At 37.2% G+C, this 19,061-nt stretch overlaps 1 protein-coding gene across 1 annotated transcript in view; it reads left to right on the top strand.

The window, feature by feature from the left end:
* Positions 1 to 19,061, top strand: part of LOC140501200 (ethanolaminephosphotransferase 1-like) — a 182,506-nt gene that overhangs the window by 93,733 nt on the left and 69,712 nt on the right. Inside the window, exons 4-5 of the mRNA XM_072604541.1 lie at positions 1,464 to 1,572; positions 13,193 to 13,261. Of these exons, the coding sequence (XP_072460642.1) occupies positions 1,464 to 1,572; positions 13,193 to 13,261 (178 nt within the window). The remainder of the gene's footprint in view (positions 1 to 1,463; positions 1,573 to 13,192; positions 13,262 to 19,061) is intronic.

The following is a 19,061-nucleotide window of genomic DNA, read 5'->3' as shown; positions in this document are numbered from 1 at the left end:
GTGTTCCTAAAATACAGAATATTGAAAATGACTTTAATTAAGGTCACCTTACTTAAACTAGAAGAGATGTACTACATCTCTTCTAGATGTACTACAGTAATTACTGCTGTAACAGTACAATTACTGTTACTCACAGGAAGGTGAGGGCTTGGAGATCACTGTTCTAGGTTGCATGTTGCAAATACTGTCCCCAGTTCCCACATCTACTAACTAAGCCAAAAGTGTTGAGAGGCCCAATGCAGCTTATCGGGGCTGGGTAGCTGCCACCATATTCTCATGCAGTTCCCTTGTGTCATTCTTGGAAAGTGACTTACCAGCTTCCTGTGGCTCATCATTTTAAATTGCAGCTAGACTTTTGGACATTCCCAGGTTGACTCTTCATGTCCCACCTGGCACATAGTAGGCACTTAATAACTATTTATTGAAATACTGCTTTCGGTCCTTGTGGGGAGGGTAGATTGACATCTTGCATTTTTCTTTTTAAAACAAATTGCTTTCATGCTTGATCAGCTGCCCCCTTGCTTGGGTCAAGGAGATGGTGTAGTAACTGCTCACCCCTCAAAAAGGTGATTCTGATTTTCCAGTGGAGTTTAACCACAATACAATTTTATAAGTAGTGGGGTGCTAGAGCCAGGTTGTCCTGGTTCCAATTGTTAAATTTTCAGATTGAAAATTTACACTTCAGAAGTCCACAAAGCTATATAGCCTGATATATTGGTTTGTGGATTGCCTAGACTTAAGAAAGTGACTGAAAAATGTTAACAATGCAGATTAAACTTTAAAATGGGGCCTTTATACTCTTCTCCCCTGCCCTGAGAGCTAGCTGTTAAACATTTGCTATTATACTCCTTCTTCTACAACTTCAGATAATGTCCACTCCAATCCCCTTATTTTACAGATTGTTTTATGAATAAGAAATCTGAGTAGAAGAAAAAAATTTTCATTTTTTAGAAAACAGTGGAACTTGAGTCCTAAAAATGTATTCACTTGATTTCATTATGTTAGTGTTTTTTTCTTTCAGAAAGTTTATGGTAGCCAGTATATTTTAAATTTGTCTTCAAATTCAAATTCTGCGTAGTGAACAGAAAGAACTGTTGAGGTTTCTTTTTTGTTTTAGAATTTTGCTGCATTAAACATAATGGGGCAGTAGAAGGGGCTTGGGAATTTTTTGTTTAAAAAAAGGATCTTTTCAGTAATTGAATTTGCCTTCAGTAAGCCAATCTTACTGAATATTGATAATAATTCTGTTTGGCAATGTTTAATGATTAATTCATTAGTATAACTAAATCTTTACCATTTTATGCAACATTATGATTGTATAATGTGCCCAGCTAACATGTACCTCACTTTATTCCCTTTTGGTGGGTGGTATCTGAATTACTAATTTAACATTTAACTCATTGTTACTTTTCATTCTTATGAATTTTAAATATGATTTTTCTGTCTTTTTTTGTATTTTTCAGATAGTGCCACTGTGGATTGCACCTAACTTGCTTACCTTTTCTGGATTTCTATTGCTTTTAATCAATTATTTAGTATTATGTTTTTATGACTGGGATTATACTGCCTCAGGTAATAATATGCATACTAATTAGATAAATAATCCAATTTGAGTTCTTTTGAATAATCAAAGCTATATTTAAAACCCCCTCAGTCATTTGGACTCTTTATATGGATTTTTTATTTTGATGATTTAAATTCAAACTCACCTGTTGTTTTGTCTGAACTTACTGTGAGGTTTATTCATTAAAAGTAATAATAGTTATGTCATTTATTTTATCATTCTAGAATATTCAGTCATTCTATCATTTTAAGATGATTCTAAAGTTTACAAAATGCTTTACAAAATTTTGCATTTGATCCTCACAGCAACCCTGGGAAGACTGGTGATATTATTATCCCCATTTTACCAATAAGGAAATTGAGGAAAACAGAGGTTAGGTGACTTATTCAGGGTCCCACAACTAGGCTGATTTTGAATTTAGGTCTTCCTAATGACAAATCCAACACTCTTGTCTATTTACACCACCAGCTGCCACAGTAAGCTAGCATTTCTGTACCACTTTAAGGTTCTTAAAGCCCCTTTTCATGTCATCTTATTTAATCTTTACAACATCTCTGTGAAATAGGTGCTATTATCATGCCTATGTTACAAGTGAGAAAATGAATCTGAATCAGGTTAAGTGACTTGCCCAGGGCCACATAGCTAGTTACTATCTGAGATAGAATTTAAAGTCAGGTTTTCCCTCTTCCATGGCCAATAATTCACTCCAGGCTATCCACTATATCCATCTGGCTGCTCCCTGCAGATAAGGATGTAGGGAGATTTAACCAAGCTTCAGGACTTTAATCCTGCACTGTTTCCAGATTCCCCACAAAATTCTATGTGCCAAGTACCAGTCATTCTTATGTTCTCATGAAAGCAGGTCTCAGAAGGTGCTATATGAGGCAACAAATTTTACTTTAGATCAGGTGTTCTTGTACTTGTGTACAGGTGCACAGGTGTACTTGTACTTGAAAGCAGCAAAATTGCATTTCTCTTATTTTCCAATTCAGACTTTCAATTATTATTAAATTAATTATAGTTAATTAATATGTGATATAGAATTATATGTAATATAATTAAATTAATTATAATTAAAATTAACTTTTAATCCTGATCAACCTTCTCACATAGTCCAAATTAGTGAGATTTTACTAGATTAGAAATGTGTGACCCTGGAAGTTTCCTGCTAAAAAGTCTCAACAGTCCCAGAGTCACTCACTCCCTGCTCCTGAATGAAAGAGTTGGATGGGAATCCAGAAGCCACTAGCCTCACCTGTATGTGCACAGAAACCCTTTCTGTAGCATCCCTGACAATCTAGCTGTCTCCTAGAGACCTCCAGTGAGGTGGAGCCCAACACCTCCCATTCTATTTTCAAGTATTGTTAGTTGTTAGGAGATTTATTCCAACTATTAATCCTCATTCTGGCCTCTGTGGCTGTGTGGAACCAACAAGTCTGAGTTGACAACAATTCATATTTCTACAGAAATTTACAGGAAGGGCCTTCCTCACAACAAACTCATGGACCGCTTTCATTTCTTCCTCTCAAGTTTTTTTTTTTTCTTTTTTAAGTTGAATATCTCCGGTGCCTTCAGTGGACTGGCTCTATATTATGGTCTCCATTCATCTCGCCAGCCTTCTTCCTACTCATATTCAGTAATGGTTGCTGAAGAGATTCAGAAATGCCTTCTTTCATACCTCAATACATGAAATATTTTTAGCCACAAAAAATTCCTTAAACATTGGTGACTAGTTAGTACAGGGGACAGTGTGCTAGATTTAGAATCAAGAAGACCCAAATTTGCATCCTGTCTCAGACAGTAGCTGTGTGATCATGAGCAAGTCATTTAACCCTGTTTACCTCAGTTTCTTCATCTGTAAAATTAAATTAAGAAGGAAATGGAAAGCCACTCTAGTATCTTTGCCAAGAAAACCCCAGATGGGGTCACAAAGAGTCAGATGCAGCTGAACCAACTGGATGACAACATCTTTAAATCTATATTGCTATGAATGAGAAACTAAATAGAAAGGGACTTTGAATTGAAGATTAAGGAACATCTAGAGAATCTAATCCAAATCCCCTAATTTTATACACAAAGAAAAAGAGACCTGGGTCACAAGAATTCAAACTTAGGTCTTTTAAATCTAACTCCAGTATTTTTCCCCACTTCATTATAGTTTTATTATAAAGGGAAGAAAAGAGATAGAAGGGCTAATAACCTGGGAACTGTAGGAAAAATAGAGAAGGGAGAGACTAAAATAGGACAAAGAGAAAGCTGGCAAATATATGGGGTAAGATAAAGGCAGAAATAGGACTTATAAAAACATTTTTAGGCACATCCTTGGTTTCTTGGGCCAGTCTGACAGATTCTATTAGACTCAGCAAAACATTTTTCATGTATATATTTGTGTGCTTTCTTATGTTTTATAGAGTTATGGCTACTTTACTCCCAAAATGCAAATATTTTCAGTTAATGTGCTATTAGGTGGTTTAGGAGTCCATTAATCTATATTAGATTTTTAGAAATTGTTACTCAGTAATTTGCCATCCCCTTCAGTTAGGTGGTATAGTGAATAGAGTGCTTGAGGCCAGGAAGACCCACCTTTGTGAGTTCAAATCCAGCCTCAGATACTTAGTTCTGTAATCCTGGGCAAGTCACTTAACTTAGTTTCCTCATTGGTCAAATGAGCTGGAGAAGGAAATGACAAACAATTTCAGTCTTTTTTGCCAATAACCCTTAAGTGTGGTCATAAAGAGTGTGTTCATCCTTTGTTGGTGAAGAAGACCATGTCATCAGAGAAATGATGACATGACTTGCACTTGACTTTGTTTTGAGTGAGGGAGGGCTGTGCAGGTCACCAGCCTCACTTCTCCTCCAAAGCCATCTGAATCCAGGGACCAGATATTCATCAGGATGACTGGAGATGACCCAGGATGAGGCAATTGGGGTTAAGTGACTTAAGGTCACACAGCTAGTGAGTGTCAAGTGTCTGAGGTGAGATTTGAACTCAGGTCCTCTTGACTCCTGCACTGGTCCTCTGTCCACTGCATCACCTAGCTGCCTGGCTCTTAAAGAGTGGGACGTGACTGAAAAGACGGAACTACAATAGCAAATTTGTAATCCCTCTTCTCTTACCCAATTCTAGTTTTTAAGGAATTATTTTTGTCAGTGAGCTTTTATACCTCCTTTTCTATCTGATCAATTGTATTTTTTAAGGAGTTGTTTTATTCACTGAATTTTTTGACATCTTTTCTCATTTTTGTGTTTCTTTTATGAAGCTGCTGTTTTTTTCATGATTCTCTTACATCACTCGCATTTCCTCTTCCAATTTTTCCTTTATGTCTCTTAATTTTTAAAATCTTTTTTTGAGCTAGCTAGAGCTTTTTGGGTCTAATAACCATTCCCATTTTTCTTTGAGGTTTTGCATATAGCCATTTTGGCAATGTTGACCTCTTCCTAGTTTTTGTCTTCACAGTATCTTTGTATGGTCAGGTTCTTTTTTGTTATTGTTTGCTCATTTTTCCAGCCTATTTTTTTTGCTTTTAACTTTTTATTGAAGTTGAGCTCTCCTCCCAAGCTAGAGTTGGCACTGTCCAAAGAGTCAGGGTTTTTTTTTTTTTTTGTTTGTTTGTTTGTTTTTGCTGCTGGCTTCAGAGCTAGTTCTGGGAGTCTGTAAATTTTCAGTTCTTCCAAGGTGGTATGATCTAAGGAGAGGTGTGGTCTCTGCTTTTCTGGCCCATGCTGTGGTCTGTGAGTGATCACAAGCACTCTTTTCTGCACTGGAACTGTGACCAGGTTTCTGCTCTCTCCCCAGCAGTGTAGTATTCTTCTTATCACAGCGGGGTTCTGCCTGAGGTTCCTCACTCCCACTTCTGGACCTTCTGTCCCAGAACATGGGACCATCACGATCTCAGTGACTACTCTCCCATTTCCCTTTGCCTCAACCAACAGCTATGCTGGAGACCTGGGGCAGAGGAGGGCGGAAACAAGTGTCCTCACTTCTGACTTCTAATTTCTCATAGTGAGTCTTCATTAGCACTATTGAAAGCTCATAGTTTGCTGTTCCTCAGAGATGGGAGAGGAAAAGGTCACTGATAAGATGGTCTGAATACATGTTGGGGCAAAAGATAGAGAGAAAGGGAGGCAAATCCACTTAGTGATTGAAATAAAACATCAGGTGATCAGAGTCTGGGAAGAGCCAGAGGCAAAAAAATTGTCATAATAGATATTATTGTTTAAAACAAACAAAAAGTCAGCAACAATGAATCACTGGGATACAAGGGAGCTGGCAGAACTAATGGGAAATGTAGCTAAGATCAGTAGCAGACAGGTGAAAAAAAGGGTGTAAACCCAAGCAAAGAGTGCTCAAAATCAGTCATGCCTGGCCATGTGAATACCTGTGACTTTGTAAATTGAAGTGAGTAGAAGCTAGTTTCACTCTCCTGATTATTCTTGACTTACCTTTGTTATCTCTTGGCCAGGAAATAACCTGTCAGGGATATGGTTGGGAGAGAAGTGTTCCTAAATCCCAAACTATAAAACCCAATGAGTTTTCCCACAGAACTATTATTAAAAATAGCAATATTTTTAATATCCTACCTTATAATAATAATAATAATAATAATCACATTATGTAGTGCTTTAAAATTTATAAAACATATATATTATTTGTAAAACATATCACATTTTATTATCACAGTAGCTCTGTGAACTAGGTGCTATTATTATCCCCATTTTACAGATGAGAAATCTGAATGTGAGAGAAGCTAAGTGACTTGCCCAGGTTTGTAATGCTAGTAAGCAACTGAGGAATGATTTGAAATCAGGTCTTCCTGTCTCCAAGTCCAGTACTATACACTATGCCACCTAGGTGCCTACTTTGAGTTCATCATTCCACAACAGGAACGTGTGAGCTGCCCTTGGAAATTGTCATGTATAATACTGCTCCTATGGGAAGATATTTCTCAGTTCTAAACAACTAAATTACAAATGAATTTCTCACGAAGTGAGAATGGCTTTCATATGAAAAGGGATTAGACTTACTCTCTGTGACCCCAGAGGAAAGAAACAGACGCCAGGTAGACAGTGCAAAAAGAGGAATTTAGGCTTGATGTTGGCAAAAGTTCTTTAGAGCCATCCAAAATGACTTCCCTTGGGAGTTAGTAGGTTCCTCCTCAGTAAAGGTTTTACGAATAGACATGAACTTATCCATTTATTGGGTGCGTTATACTATGGATTCTGTTTAGGTATGGAATGGACTAGATCATAGGTATTGCAATTGGGGCTGACTAGATTAAAATGTAATTGGGAAATATTTAACAAAATAAATAAAAATACAGTACCACATAGTTTTCTAAGTCAATATGCAGCTCAGAGGGAGGTTTCTAATTTGCATTTGACTCCACTGGACTATATGCTAAACACCCTTTCCAACTATAATCTTCCATAATTCTGTTCAAGTATTTAGCTTCCCAGTCAGAATCCCCCTGTGGTAAGAAGAGGACTACACTGGTGGGGAAGGAGGGAAAGAGAGGAAAAATTATCTCATATAATGTGGATGTACAAGTAGATGTGTACAAACAAGGAGGAAGGGGAAACAGCCAACACAAGCCTTATTTTCATCTGAATTGGGCAAAAGGGAGAATACATAAACATATGCAGTTGGATACAGAAATACATTTCACTCAATAGGAAATTGAGAGGGAATTATTATATTAATTATATTAAGGGAACCATATTAAGGGAAGGATGAATCTTAAGCAAAATAAACTCTAAGGATTTACAAAGATATTTATAATTTTTTTTTCCTGAGGCATAGGATAGGAATTTGAGGGGGTGCCAGTTGATAGGGGAATGACTAAACAAGTTATGGTATACAAATGTGATGGAATGCTGTTGTGTGTATGAAATGAGGAAGGGGATGGTTTTGGAGAAACTTGGGAAGATTTATATGAACTGATGCAGAGTGAAGTGAGCAGAACTTATATAGAAGAATTTATATAAGGATACCAATATGGTAAAGACAAATAACTTTGAAAGGTTTAGACTTTGATCATTATAATGATCAACAAAGATTCTAGAGGACTGGTGATGAAACAAGCTATCTGCCTCCTGTTAGAAAGAGGAAGGACTCAGAATGCATAATGAGACATATATATTTTTTGACATGGTCGATGTGGAAATTTGTTTTGTTTGACTATATATGTTTCTAACCAGAGGTTTTTATTTTTTTCCAGGTTAGCATAGGAGGGTGAAAAGGCAGATTTTTGCTGATTGAAAAAATATATAATTAAAAAAAGGAGACAATGCTCAAATCTTACTTTCTTTTTTTTTTATTTTATTTTATTTTATTTTTTTATTTTGTAATGTTTAACAGTCACTGCCATACAATTGCGATTTTATCCCCCCCACCTACCCCCCCCTCCCCCCCTCCCTCCCCACGACTGCATACAATTCTGTATAGATTCTACATATACTTTCCTATTGAGTATATTTTCACTATAGTCATGCTATGTAGTCAGACTAAGATAAATGAAAGAAATCGTATAACAAATCAGAACATGATACACAAACACATACACATACACAAACATGATCTGCTACAATATGTGAGTGACTTCCATATTTCTCTCTCTGAGTGTGGCAGGCATTTTGCCTTGAGATCCTCCATTGGGATTTTTTTTTTTTTGGTAAGAAGTTCTTGTGTTATTACAAAAATCTAAGTCTACCAGAAAAAACTCTCACACACTGTGGTTGTTGCTGTGCATAAAGTTCTCCTGGTTCTGCTCGTTTCACTCAGCATCAGGTCATATAAGTCCTTCCAGGCCTCTCTGAAGTCTTCTTGTTCATCATTTCTTATGGCACAATAGTACTCCATTACATTCATATACCATAATTTATTCAGCCATTCCCCAATTGATGGACATCCCCTTGACTTCCAGTTTTTGGCAACTACATAGAGTGCTGCTATAAATATTCAAATTTTACTTTCTACAGGTGATCTTTCCTGGTCCTGCTAGTGCCTTCCCTTTCAGATTACTTTCCATGTACTCTCTATGTGAGTGTTTATGTGTGTGTATATACAGGGTATCCCAAAAGTCAGTACAGTTTTAAGCTTTTTAAAGCTTAAAGCTATGCTAAGACTTTTGAGATATTCTGTATATGAATACACATATACACACACATATTGTTGTTGTTTGGTTGTTTCATTTGTATCCAACTTTTTGTGATCCTATTTTTGGGTTTTCTTGGCAAGGAGACTGGAATGGTTTGCCATTTTTTTCCTCTAGCTCATTTTATAGAGGCACACAAGGTTAAGTGATTTGCCCAGAGTTACACAGCGAGTCTGAAGTTGGATTTGAAGTTAGGAAGATGAGTCTTCCTTACTCCTGGACTGGTGTTCTATCCAGTGTGCCTCCTCACTGCCACACACACACACACACACACACACACACACACACACACACACACACACGCACACACACTCACACACACACACTCAAATATTATCTATCTGGTTGTTTACATGTCATCTTCCATAGCAGGATATATTTTTTTGAAAGGCAGGAAAATTTTTTTTGTTGCACTTTTGTTGATATCTCTAGAACTTAGTGTCATTCTTAGCACATAGTAAGAATTTAATAAATGGTAAGTGATTGACTGGCTGACCCAGGGGGCGTGGCAGGAGCCGGTATTTGCTTATAGCCAAAAGGTTGCCAGCAGGTCATTCAAAGCAAAATCTCAAAAGTCCAAAGACATTGTGGTGCAGTGGATATAGTTGTAGATTTGGGGCAGGAAGGCCTGTATTCAAGTCTTGCCTCTGATATTAAATGTTTATACCTAGGCCAGTTGATTAACGTTTCTGAGTCTCAATTTTCTCATCTATAAAAACAAGGGCTTTAGCTAGAAGGTCTAAGGTCTCTTCTGACTCTTAATGATTCTATAAAAATGTGATATGGTTCTGGCACTACCTCCTAGTTAGCCACAAAAGAGTTTGAAAATGTCCAGAAACAAAGGAGTCAACAAACAGGTCCACAAGCTTCAATTTCCAGGCACTGTACTAAGTACTTAGAATATAAAGAAAGGCAAATAACAGTCCTTGCTAGCGAGGAGCTCACAATCTAATGGGGTAGACAACATAGAGAGAACTATGTAATAATAACAAGCTATATATACGTGGGATAAATTGGGAAGGTGCTAAGATTAAGAAGGACTGGGAAAGTTTTCTTGAAGATGGTGGGACCTGAATTGAGGGTGAAACAGATGGCTTGCCAATTAGCATTGGTATCCAAGGGTAGAGATAGAATCAGAGTCAATAAACAAACTGATAAATCACTAAAATAAGGAGATGAAGAAGGAGGATAAAAAGGAAGAGCAAGAGAAAGAAAAGGAGAGGGGGAGGAGGAGAAGAGGAGAGAAGAAAGGAGGAGGAGAAAGAAAAGAAAGAAGTAGTAATAGGAGTAGGAGTAGTAGTAACATTTATATAATGCTCACTGTCTGCCAAAAGCAGGTTAATGCAGTACAATGATTCTCCATTCTTGGTGAACTGGTACTGTCAGTGGATTTTTAAATATGGCCGGTGGAAAACCTTTCTCATTTCATCTCCTTGATAAGGTGCTACAAGAGGAGGGTCTCAGCACCCTGTTCTTCTGAATGAGAGGTAGCCGTGATAGGATCAGAAGTGGAAGCCAAGTTGATTGCCTGTGTATTGTGAACTTCCCCTACTTCCATTACTATACAATGACTCATTTGTTTATATGAAGATCCAAACAATATTTTGGAAAGGAAAAAATAAAGTTGGAGTTGGAAATTTGGTAGTGTCACAAACAATTTTTACTGAAAACAAAGACCTAAGTTGTCAAATATAGCCAAACCTGTTCATCCCTCTCTCATATTCCCTTACCCATAAATAATCTGGGTTTCTACATTAGCTATCAGATGTATGAGGGGTAATTATAAGAAATCTCACTGAGAGAGCTCTTTGAAAAGGTAACTCATGGCTATATAAATAAAATGTTGAACTTTAAACAGCAGGCTGCCAGATTAAGGGAAGCAAGGTGACTAATAGCTGCAGTTCTTTCTTGGGCCTAGATGAGTCCACTTAACAAGAGCCCATTGCCTTGGAAAATATTTTCCTCCCTCCCTTCTTCCTTCCCCCAAACAGAGCAAAACAAACAAAAAGCTAAAATGAAATTGAATGCTGTATATTTATAATGACCAAGTCTGGCCTTGGAGAAGGGTTGAAGAAAATGTACTTTCCTCCCTTCATGGCAGAGGTGGGAGACCATGGATGTGTGGTATTACATGTACTGTTATTTGGGGGAGAGAGGGTGAGTTTTGTTATACCGTCCTTTTTCTGTCTTTCTTTTTTAATCTTTGTTTTAAAGAAATGGTTCCCTAGGCAGGGGAGAAGAAAGGCATGTATTTAAAAAAGTGATAGGGGTAGAAAAAGAAAAGGGTATCAATTTTTTGATAAAATTGATAAGTTGATAATTTTGATAATATTGATATATATGATAATATTGATTATTTGATAATATTAATGTAATATTAATATTGATCAATATCAATTGATAAATTGATAATTTTGATAAAAATGTTTGAATACTACAAAACACAACTCTAGGTCTTAAGTATTCTAAGGCCAAGTTGTATGTAATAAGATCACAGAACTATTTAAGACCGGTGACTTTAGAAATCATCCAGCCCAGTATTTCCCAGCTAAGGACCTTAGACCAGCTTGCAAAACTTTTTTTTAATTAAATTTTTTTTATCAAGATGTGTTTTTCAAAATTGTATTTTAAAATAGATTTCTTCCCCCTGTTTTCTTCAGAGAGTCATCCTATGTAACATCCTATATAACATCCTATGTAACAAAAATTAAAAAGAGAAAAAAAGCAGTCTGCAAAAAACCCCCTGAAAATCAACTGAATCTGATGGCATAGGCAGTGTTTCATGGTCATAGTGCCTGACATCTTTCCCAAAAGGGAGGAAGATTCATTTTTTCCTCCTTTCTTTGGGTTCAAGCTTGGTCATTATATTTATGTATTCAAATATTCTGTTTCTCTTTTTAGTTTATAAAACTTATAATCCTGAAGGCTTTTACTTCCTAAAGCCTATAAATTTAACAAATGGATTCCTCTTCCATGTCATAACATCCTTCTCCTCTAACCCTCCCGTTTCCTCCTTCTTCCTAAATCCTCATCTCCATTTTTGAGCTGCAAGGCACCTACCCTCTGCTATCTGTGGTCAATAATAGAATAACTTTACTGGTTCACAGAATAGCTTGGGTTGGCAAATTCTGATCTAATCCAGTCCTTCTATTTTTAAGTTAAGTCTCAGGCACAGAGATGTCAGTCAGTCAATAAGCATTTATTAAGTAGTTTCTATGTGCTAGGCACACTGATAAGGAATGAACATACAAAGAAAGGCAAAAACCCATCCCCTACTCTCAAGGAGCTCACAGTCTCATGGAGGATACCATATGCCAAAAAAAAAAAAAGCATATATGAGACATATAAAATGTAAATGGAGATAATCTCAGAAGGAAGTCAGTAGCAGTTTGAGAGTGGGGAAGGGACTTGAGAAGGCTTCTTGCAGAAGGTGAGATAAGGAGGCTAGGAAGCCAGGAGAAAGAACAGCATCTGAGGCATGGGGAAGTGGTCAGTGAGAAAGCATGGAGTTAGAACATGGAGTACCTGTCCAAGGAGCAGCTCGGCCAGTATTACTGAGTCATAGAGGATTTAACATGTAAAGAGACAGGAAAGGGCCAGATAATGAACAGCTTTAAATGCTAGATAGGATTTTATATTGGATCTTGAAGATAATGATGAGCCTCTGGAGTTTCCTGGTAGTGGGGGTGGTGGGGGGAGTTGGTTGACATGATCAACCAAAGGGAAATGCTTTTGGCAGTTCCAGGAAGGATGGATTGGAATGAGATGACCATTGAGGTGGGAAAGCCAACCAGAAGGCTACAGTAGCAGACTAGCTGTGAGGGTGATGAGCACTGCATCAGGGTGGTAGCTGAATGAGAGAAGGGGATATATAGGAAAAATATTATGAAGGTAGAAATGATAAGATTTGGCAACGAACTGGATATGTGAGGTGAGTATGAGTAAATCGTCAAGGTTCTCTTATCTCAATATTTGTTTTGTTTGCTTAAGTGACTAGGCATCACCCTCTGTTCCTTAACCAGCAGTGTGATACTCCTTAGCCACTCAGGAATTCTATTTTGGATTCATTGACTTGTAGATGTTTATGGCATATCCTTTTCGAGATCTGTTTCCTCAACTATAAAATGAAGGGGTTGGACCAGCAATTTCAAACTGTGGAACTTCATGACACCCAAAAATGTCTATGACTCACTGCTTAAAATAATTCAAACAGTTATTGTGGGAGGCAATGTGGTATTAATGGAAAGAGTACTAGATGGAGAGTAAGAGGACATGGGCATGAATTGAACTTTTGACATTTTATATGACCTGAACGAAGTCTGTGGATAGTAAATATATTAAAGGGCACAGCAGTTAAGATTATTTTATATGAATACTATTAAATAATTATATAAGATGATAAGGGGTGTTCTATGTAGTAATTTATGTGAATATTTTGGGTATGATTCTTACTCTTTATTCCATTATTTTGCAGGTTCCCAGCTTATTCCGAACTGGGTGTGGTGGTTTGCTGCTTTCTCTACCTTTTCTGCCTATACTTTAGGTACAGTATGAAAAAAATGTCCACTAAAAGAACTGACAAATCTTCCTTAGCCTCATGATACCTAATCCAGTGGCTCAGACGAATGAGGTGTTCCCAAAGAGGAAAACTTCCAGATATATTGAGTTTACCCATTTGAACCATAACATTTAAGGGGGAAAAAATAACTTTTGTTGGAAGCTATCATCAAATGTAATTCATATCCCTACTTTCTTGAATGAGATATACTAAATATAAATGTCTTTTCTAAAGTAAAGTTCTTTACTTTTTATACTAAGATGTGTCTTTGAAAATTATAGTAATGAGATAGTGACAATGAATATCCATTACGGTATCGTGTTTATACAATTGCTACTGTGTAATACAAGGATGTCCTCAGAGGCACTGTGCTAAGCCATGGGGATGCAAAGAGAAGCAAAAACAATCCCTGTTCTCTTGAAAATCACAGCCTACTGAGGGAAACAACATGTGACCACTATTTATGGACAAGATATAGGCAGGATAAATGGAGGTGATCTCAGAGAGGAAGCACTGGAAAATTGAGGAGGACTGGGAAAAATCATATGGCTGAACTGATTCACTTTATCCAAATAATAAGAATGGTGATAGTAATTCATATTTACCTGATGTTTCAGGGTTGACAAAGCAGTTTCTCATAATAAGCCTATGAGATAGGTACTACAACTACTATTATCCGTATTTTGCAGATGAAGAAACTGAGGCTAGGAGAAATTAAATGACTTGTTCAGAGTTAAAGGTAGCTCTGAATAATTTGGGGCTATGTTTCAAAATCACATTTATTCTCAGAGCATTCAGATTTGCCACTACTAAGGCAGAACAATGGGTCTCAAGCTCTGAAAATAAGTTAAAATAAAGATTTACAAAAATATTTTGAACAATGGCAGCTGCCCTGTCAAGTGCTCCATAGGTTTGCCAATGGAGGAAGGTTATTGTATAAGCCTCACTAAATTCTGTTCCTAAGTCTTTACTTGGGATTTAGTTAGTGGCTTAGATGAATCCTGGTACAAAGGGGGGAGGGAACCTGTTAGGGAGAAATCCATCTGAAGTAGGAGTCTAAGTTCTAAGCATTGTGGGGGTTAGTGTGAGAAGGTTCTGATTCACAGAATCATATACGGATAAAGCTCAGAGTCTTTATGGTTATGATTATAATCAAGGTTGCTTTTTATGTACCAGGCACCATTTGCCCATTAAAAGAATTGACAAGTCTGACTTAGTATGATATCTAATTCAGCAGTCAGGTGAATGAGGTGTTCCAAAGTAAGGGAACTTCGAGATGAACTGAATATCCCTTGGAGCCATAAAATTTAAGGGAAATGTCATTTTTTTGGGGGGGGGGGAAGCTATTGGCAAGTATTTCTATTAAGGCAAGACTAATTCAGAAATAAGCAATTCCATTGAAAGCTAAGTGGGATTGGGGTCAGAGGAGAGGTGGTGATCAAAATCATATATATATATATGTATGTATGTATGTATGTATGTATACATATTTAGCAGGGCTAATGCTAATGGTCTATCCACTTAGGCAGCTTCTTTGCTTTCAAACCTAATGGAGTGAAACTATTAGCTGGAGATGGCCCTATCAGCATTGTTGTGATAAATATACTACTTCCATCAAGCATAGTGCATATTGGGCTTAATGAGTTCAATTAAATTCAGTTCAATCAACATTTATTAAGTGCCTTTAGTAAGAAAGGTATTTTGCTGGGAGCTAGAGATAGAAAGATAGATGACACAGACCTTGCTCTCAAGGGGTTTGGGAGGTAACAGGAAAAATTGTAGTGGAGGAGGATATAATGGGGCAGGGTGGGTGGAGAGTTAGGGGGTAAGGGGAGTGGTGAAGTTGTCATAATGACAGAAAATTGTGATCCTGGGGATACCGAGTAAGTGTGGGGAGAGGTTTAGACAAAGTGCTGTGGGAAATTTGAGTAGGTAGAGATCACTTTTCTTGGGAGTGGTGGTGGGGGGGCAGGGGTGCAGTTGGGAGAGGGAAGAGCCTTCATTGAAGGGCAGGTGCCTGAATTAGCTGGGAAGGAAGGGCAGGGCTTCAACAGGCAGACATAAGAGATGAGGGTCTGAATCAGGGTAGTTACATGAAGAATTGAGAGGAAGGGATAGATGGGAGAGAGATTACAGAGGTTAAATCTATAGGACTTGACAAAGGATTGGATGTAGGAGTTGGGAGACAGAGAAGAATCAAAGATAACTCCAAAGTTATGAACTGGGGTGACCAGGAAAACTAAGGAGAGGGGCAAATCTGAAGAGAAGATTTCTTTTGATTTGCTGGTGGGAAATACAAATGGAGATATTTAATAATTGTAAGTATAGGACGGGAGCTCTTGGAAGAATTTAAGAGTGGAGATCAATAGCCAATAAATATTTATTATTATATATAAACATTTATTATTATACCATGTGCCAGGCACTGTGCTAAGTGCTGGGGATTCAAATATGAAAAAGTCCCTGCCCTCAAGGAGCTTACAGTCAAATGGGGGAAGGTAACAAAAACACACCCAAACCTGAAAAGGGAATGGTGGGGAGACGATACCCGATCAGGTGGGCATGGCAGAGAAGCTAAAGAAATCCAAGCTTAGTGCAGCTGGGTGGGAAGGGAAATAAGGACATGTTTGAGGAGAGGTAAAGATTTGGGAGTCATTTTATACAAGTGGTCATTCAAATAGTGTATCAGACCAAAAAAGAGGAGAATACAGAAGGTGACAAGAGGGACAAAGGAAGAACTTGGGGGGGATACCAAAGTTGGTGATATGAGGATCCAACATATGAGAACGAAAGCTGTTGGAGAGAAAAGAAAATTGAGAGAATGCAGTGTCACACAGGCTAGAGGGAAGAAAGGATATCTGGAAAGTGGTGGTCCTTAGGGTTAGGTGCTCAAGAGAAGTCAAAGATGAGGACAGAAATTAGGCCACTGAATTTAGTGACAAGGAGGTCATTCATTTATTATCTGAAAGCTGGGGGGATTAGGAGAGTTAGAAGCCAGATTGTAATGTGTTGAGGCATGTGTGAGTTGTGAGAAAATCTAGTCAATGAGTATAATAGCTTGAGGGAACAGCACAGTCCATTGAGGGAACAATGGAAGGTTTGGGACCTGTTCGTAAGATTGGGGTGACCTAAGCATACTTTTGTATTGTACAGGAGCCTCTTAAAGGTGAAGATGCAGGGGACAGGGTATGGTTGATGGAGCAAAGTCACAGGAGATTATGGAATAGGTTGAGAAGTACAGGTGGACGTTTTGCCTCAACAAGGAGGAGGACTACCTTTTCCCTGGGAAAGAGGAGTGATAACTTTGAAATGTTAAGAGGAGAACATTGAAGTTCACATTGATGACCTTAATTTTTTTTCCAGTAAAATAGAAGGAAAAGCCATTATTTGGGAGTGAGGAAAGGTATGGTTAAAGGTTTGAGGAAAGAGGTTTGGAGCAGCTATTGTGGGAAATATGAAACTCTCATATCCCCCACAGAAGAATGTAGCGATGGTGACAAGACAAACCCTTCAAATAAATGCCTATTTATAGTGTGAATAATTTACAAACTCACATATCCATCTGTTAAAAATTAAGAGTGACAGTGTACACTTAAATCTCCTACTTGAATTTTTTTAAACCGGACTACTCTAGACAAGCTAGTTTTTGCTTCATATTGCAATTAAAGTAAGAACGAGTACCCACTTTTTTATTTCTTTTTTTTCTTCTACTCATTTTCTCCATTTCCCTTTTTTTCCCCACCTTTCCTAACTTTGCTATTTTGAACTATATTAGACCTGATGTGAATTTCCAAATAAGTGATAATTAGCGTAAAAATAAATGAAATTCTCTAGGGCAAGTCTTTCTTCTTTGGAAATATAGCTTGACTGGACACAATGACATAAATAAATGATAATTCCTCTTTAGTGAGATATATTCTGAAAACTTACATGGGAGTACAGTATAGGAAACACCTCTTGTTAGTGTTAGAAAATTGTATGGGAACCTGCTGCCACCTGCTGGCCTTACAAAATAGGATGGTTTGTGAATTGCTCTGTAAATCCCTACCTTTTCTTTTAACAAAAGACTCTTTGAACACGAGAAATTTGGGGGTTTTCTAGGAGATAAAGAGAATTCTTTAGATATTTGACTTTTAAGGAAAAAATGATATAGCCTTCCAAAGGATCAGGCCTTTTTGAACATTTCATATATAGAGAAGTTTAAAGAGAAATACTAGAAAGCATTCATTCTTTGAATGCTGCTTCTAGGTTAGATCCTCTATCGAGATCTTCATTTTTTCTGCTATTTTCCCTCCTATCCCTTAAGAATATCTCTTTTTTCCCTTCTTAAAAGCAAAACAAAATAAAGAATCTAAGAAATGAAATTGAGAAAATTCTTCTAAAGTCAAGAATTTAAATCTTTAGTAAATTGGGTTTTAATGACAATGATTGGCAGTGGTTGCTCCTTCATTTTTGTAATTACTTTGAATTTGATGCTTAATTTTCAAAGACCAATTACTTTTGCCTTTTTGTGTTTATCCATAATACTCTCTAGCTCACCTAGAATTTTTATTGTAGGGTAATTGTCATATTGGGAACTATTTTCAATGATTTCAAATCTGCTTGCATCTATGGACATATAAGAAAGGATAATTTTCTTAAAAAAGATAATTAGGCCTGAAACTTTGATCAACATGTGGATAGAATACAATTTTCTTATACTACTGTGTTTGCTGGTAAGTTTTGGCATGAAATAGGGTTACAAATTCCATAAGTCATAAGCAAGACTTATAAGCTTTAAGTTTGAAGACATAAGCAAGTCATGAAGCTGGGAGTGTCTACATTCTGATATCAGGGTCTGACAGATAGATATGACTGCTCTGTGCCTTACTCTGATAAGTACCTTTGAAAGACATAGCACATTATTAGTGAATGACCCAGGAGTTAGTTCATCTATTATCTGCACAAGCTGAGCAAGAATTGTCATTATGCAAAGAATTAAATGTGTTCTGCAGTAACATAGTAGCTGCAGAAGGGGAACATCAAGTATATTATAACCAGAAAAATCATTCAGTTCTCATTTAGAAGACAGTGTGACATAATGGGAAGAGACTGAATTTAGAGTGGGGAGACTAGGGTTTAATCTGGCTCCAGTACTTTCTGGCTGTACTAACTTGGGCAAGGGACACAACCTGCCTGAGACTAAGTTTCTTTATGTACACTTTTTTGTGTTTTAACTTGTCTCCCCCTTCTTCCCTTTCCCCTCCCCAAGACAGCATGCAATCTGATATAGCTTATACATGTGCAATCATATTAAACATATTTCCACATTAGTCATGTCATAAAGAAGAATTAGAACCAAAGGTGAAAAAAAAGAGGAAAGAGGATGTTTTGATCTGCATTCAGACTCCATAGTTCTTTCTCTGGATGTGGATAGCATTTTCCATCATGAGTCTTTTGGAGTTGTCTTAGATCCTTGTGTTACTGAGAAGAGCTCAGTCTATCAAAGCTGGTTATCGTACAATGTTGGTGTTACTGTATACAGTGTTTTCTTCGTTCTGCTCACTTCGCTCAGCATCAGTTCGTGCAAGTCCAAAAAAGAGATATTAATACTTATACTATCTACTTCACAGGGTAGACTATCTACTAGATATTCTAGATATAGATAGATATATCTATATACTATCTACTTCACAGGGGTGTCCTGAACAAAATGCTTTGAAAACTCTAAAGAACTATATTATTTGCATGGCAATCTGAAATAATAGTAACAATAGCTAGCATTTATAGAGTGCATTAAAATTTG

This window comes from Notamacropus eugenii, chromosome 4, assembly GCF_028372415.1.
Source record: "Notamacropus eugenii isolate mMacEug1 chromosome 4, mMacEug1.pri_v2, whole genome shotgun sequence".
In the NCBI taxonomy this organism is placed as follows: Eukaryota; Metazoa; Chordata; class Mammalia; order Diprotodontia; family Macropodidae; genus Notamacropus; species Notamacropus eugenii.
The sequence above is the reverse complement of the archived record's forward strand: the minus strand, read 5'-3'. Positions and strand labels throughout refer to the sequence as shown.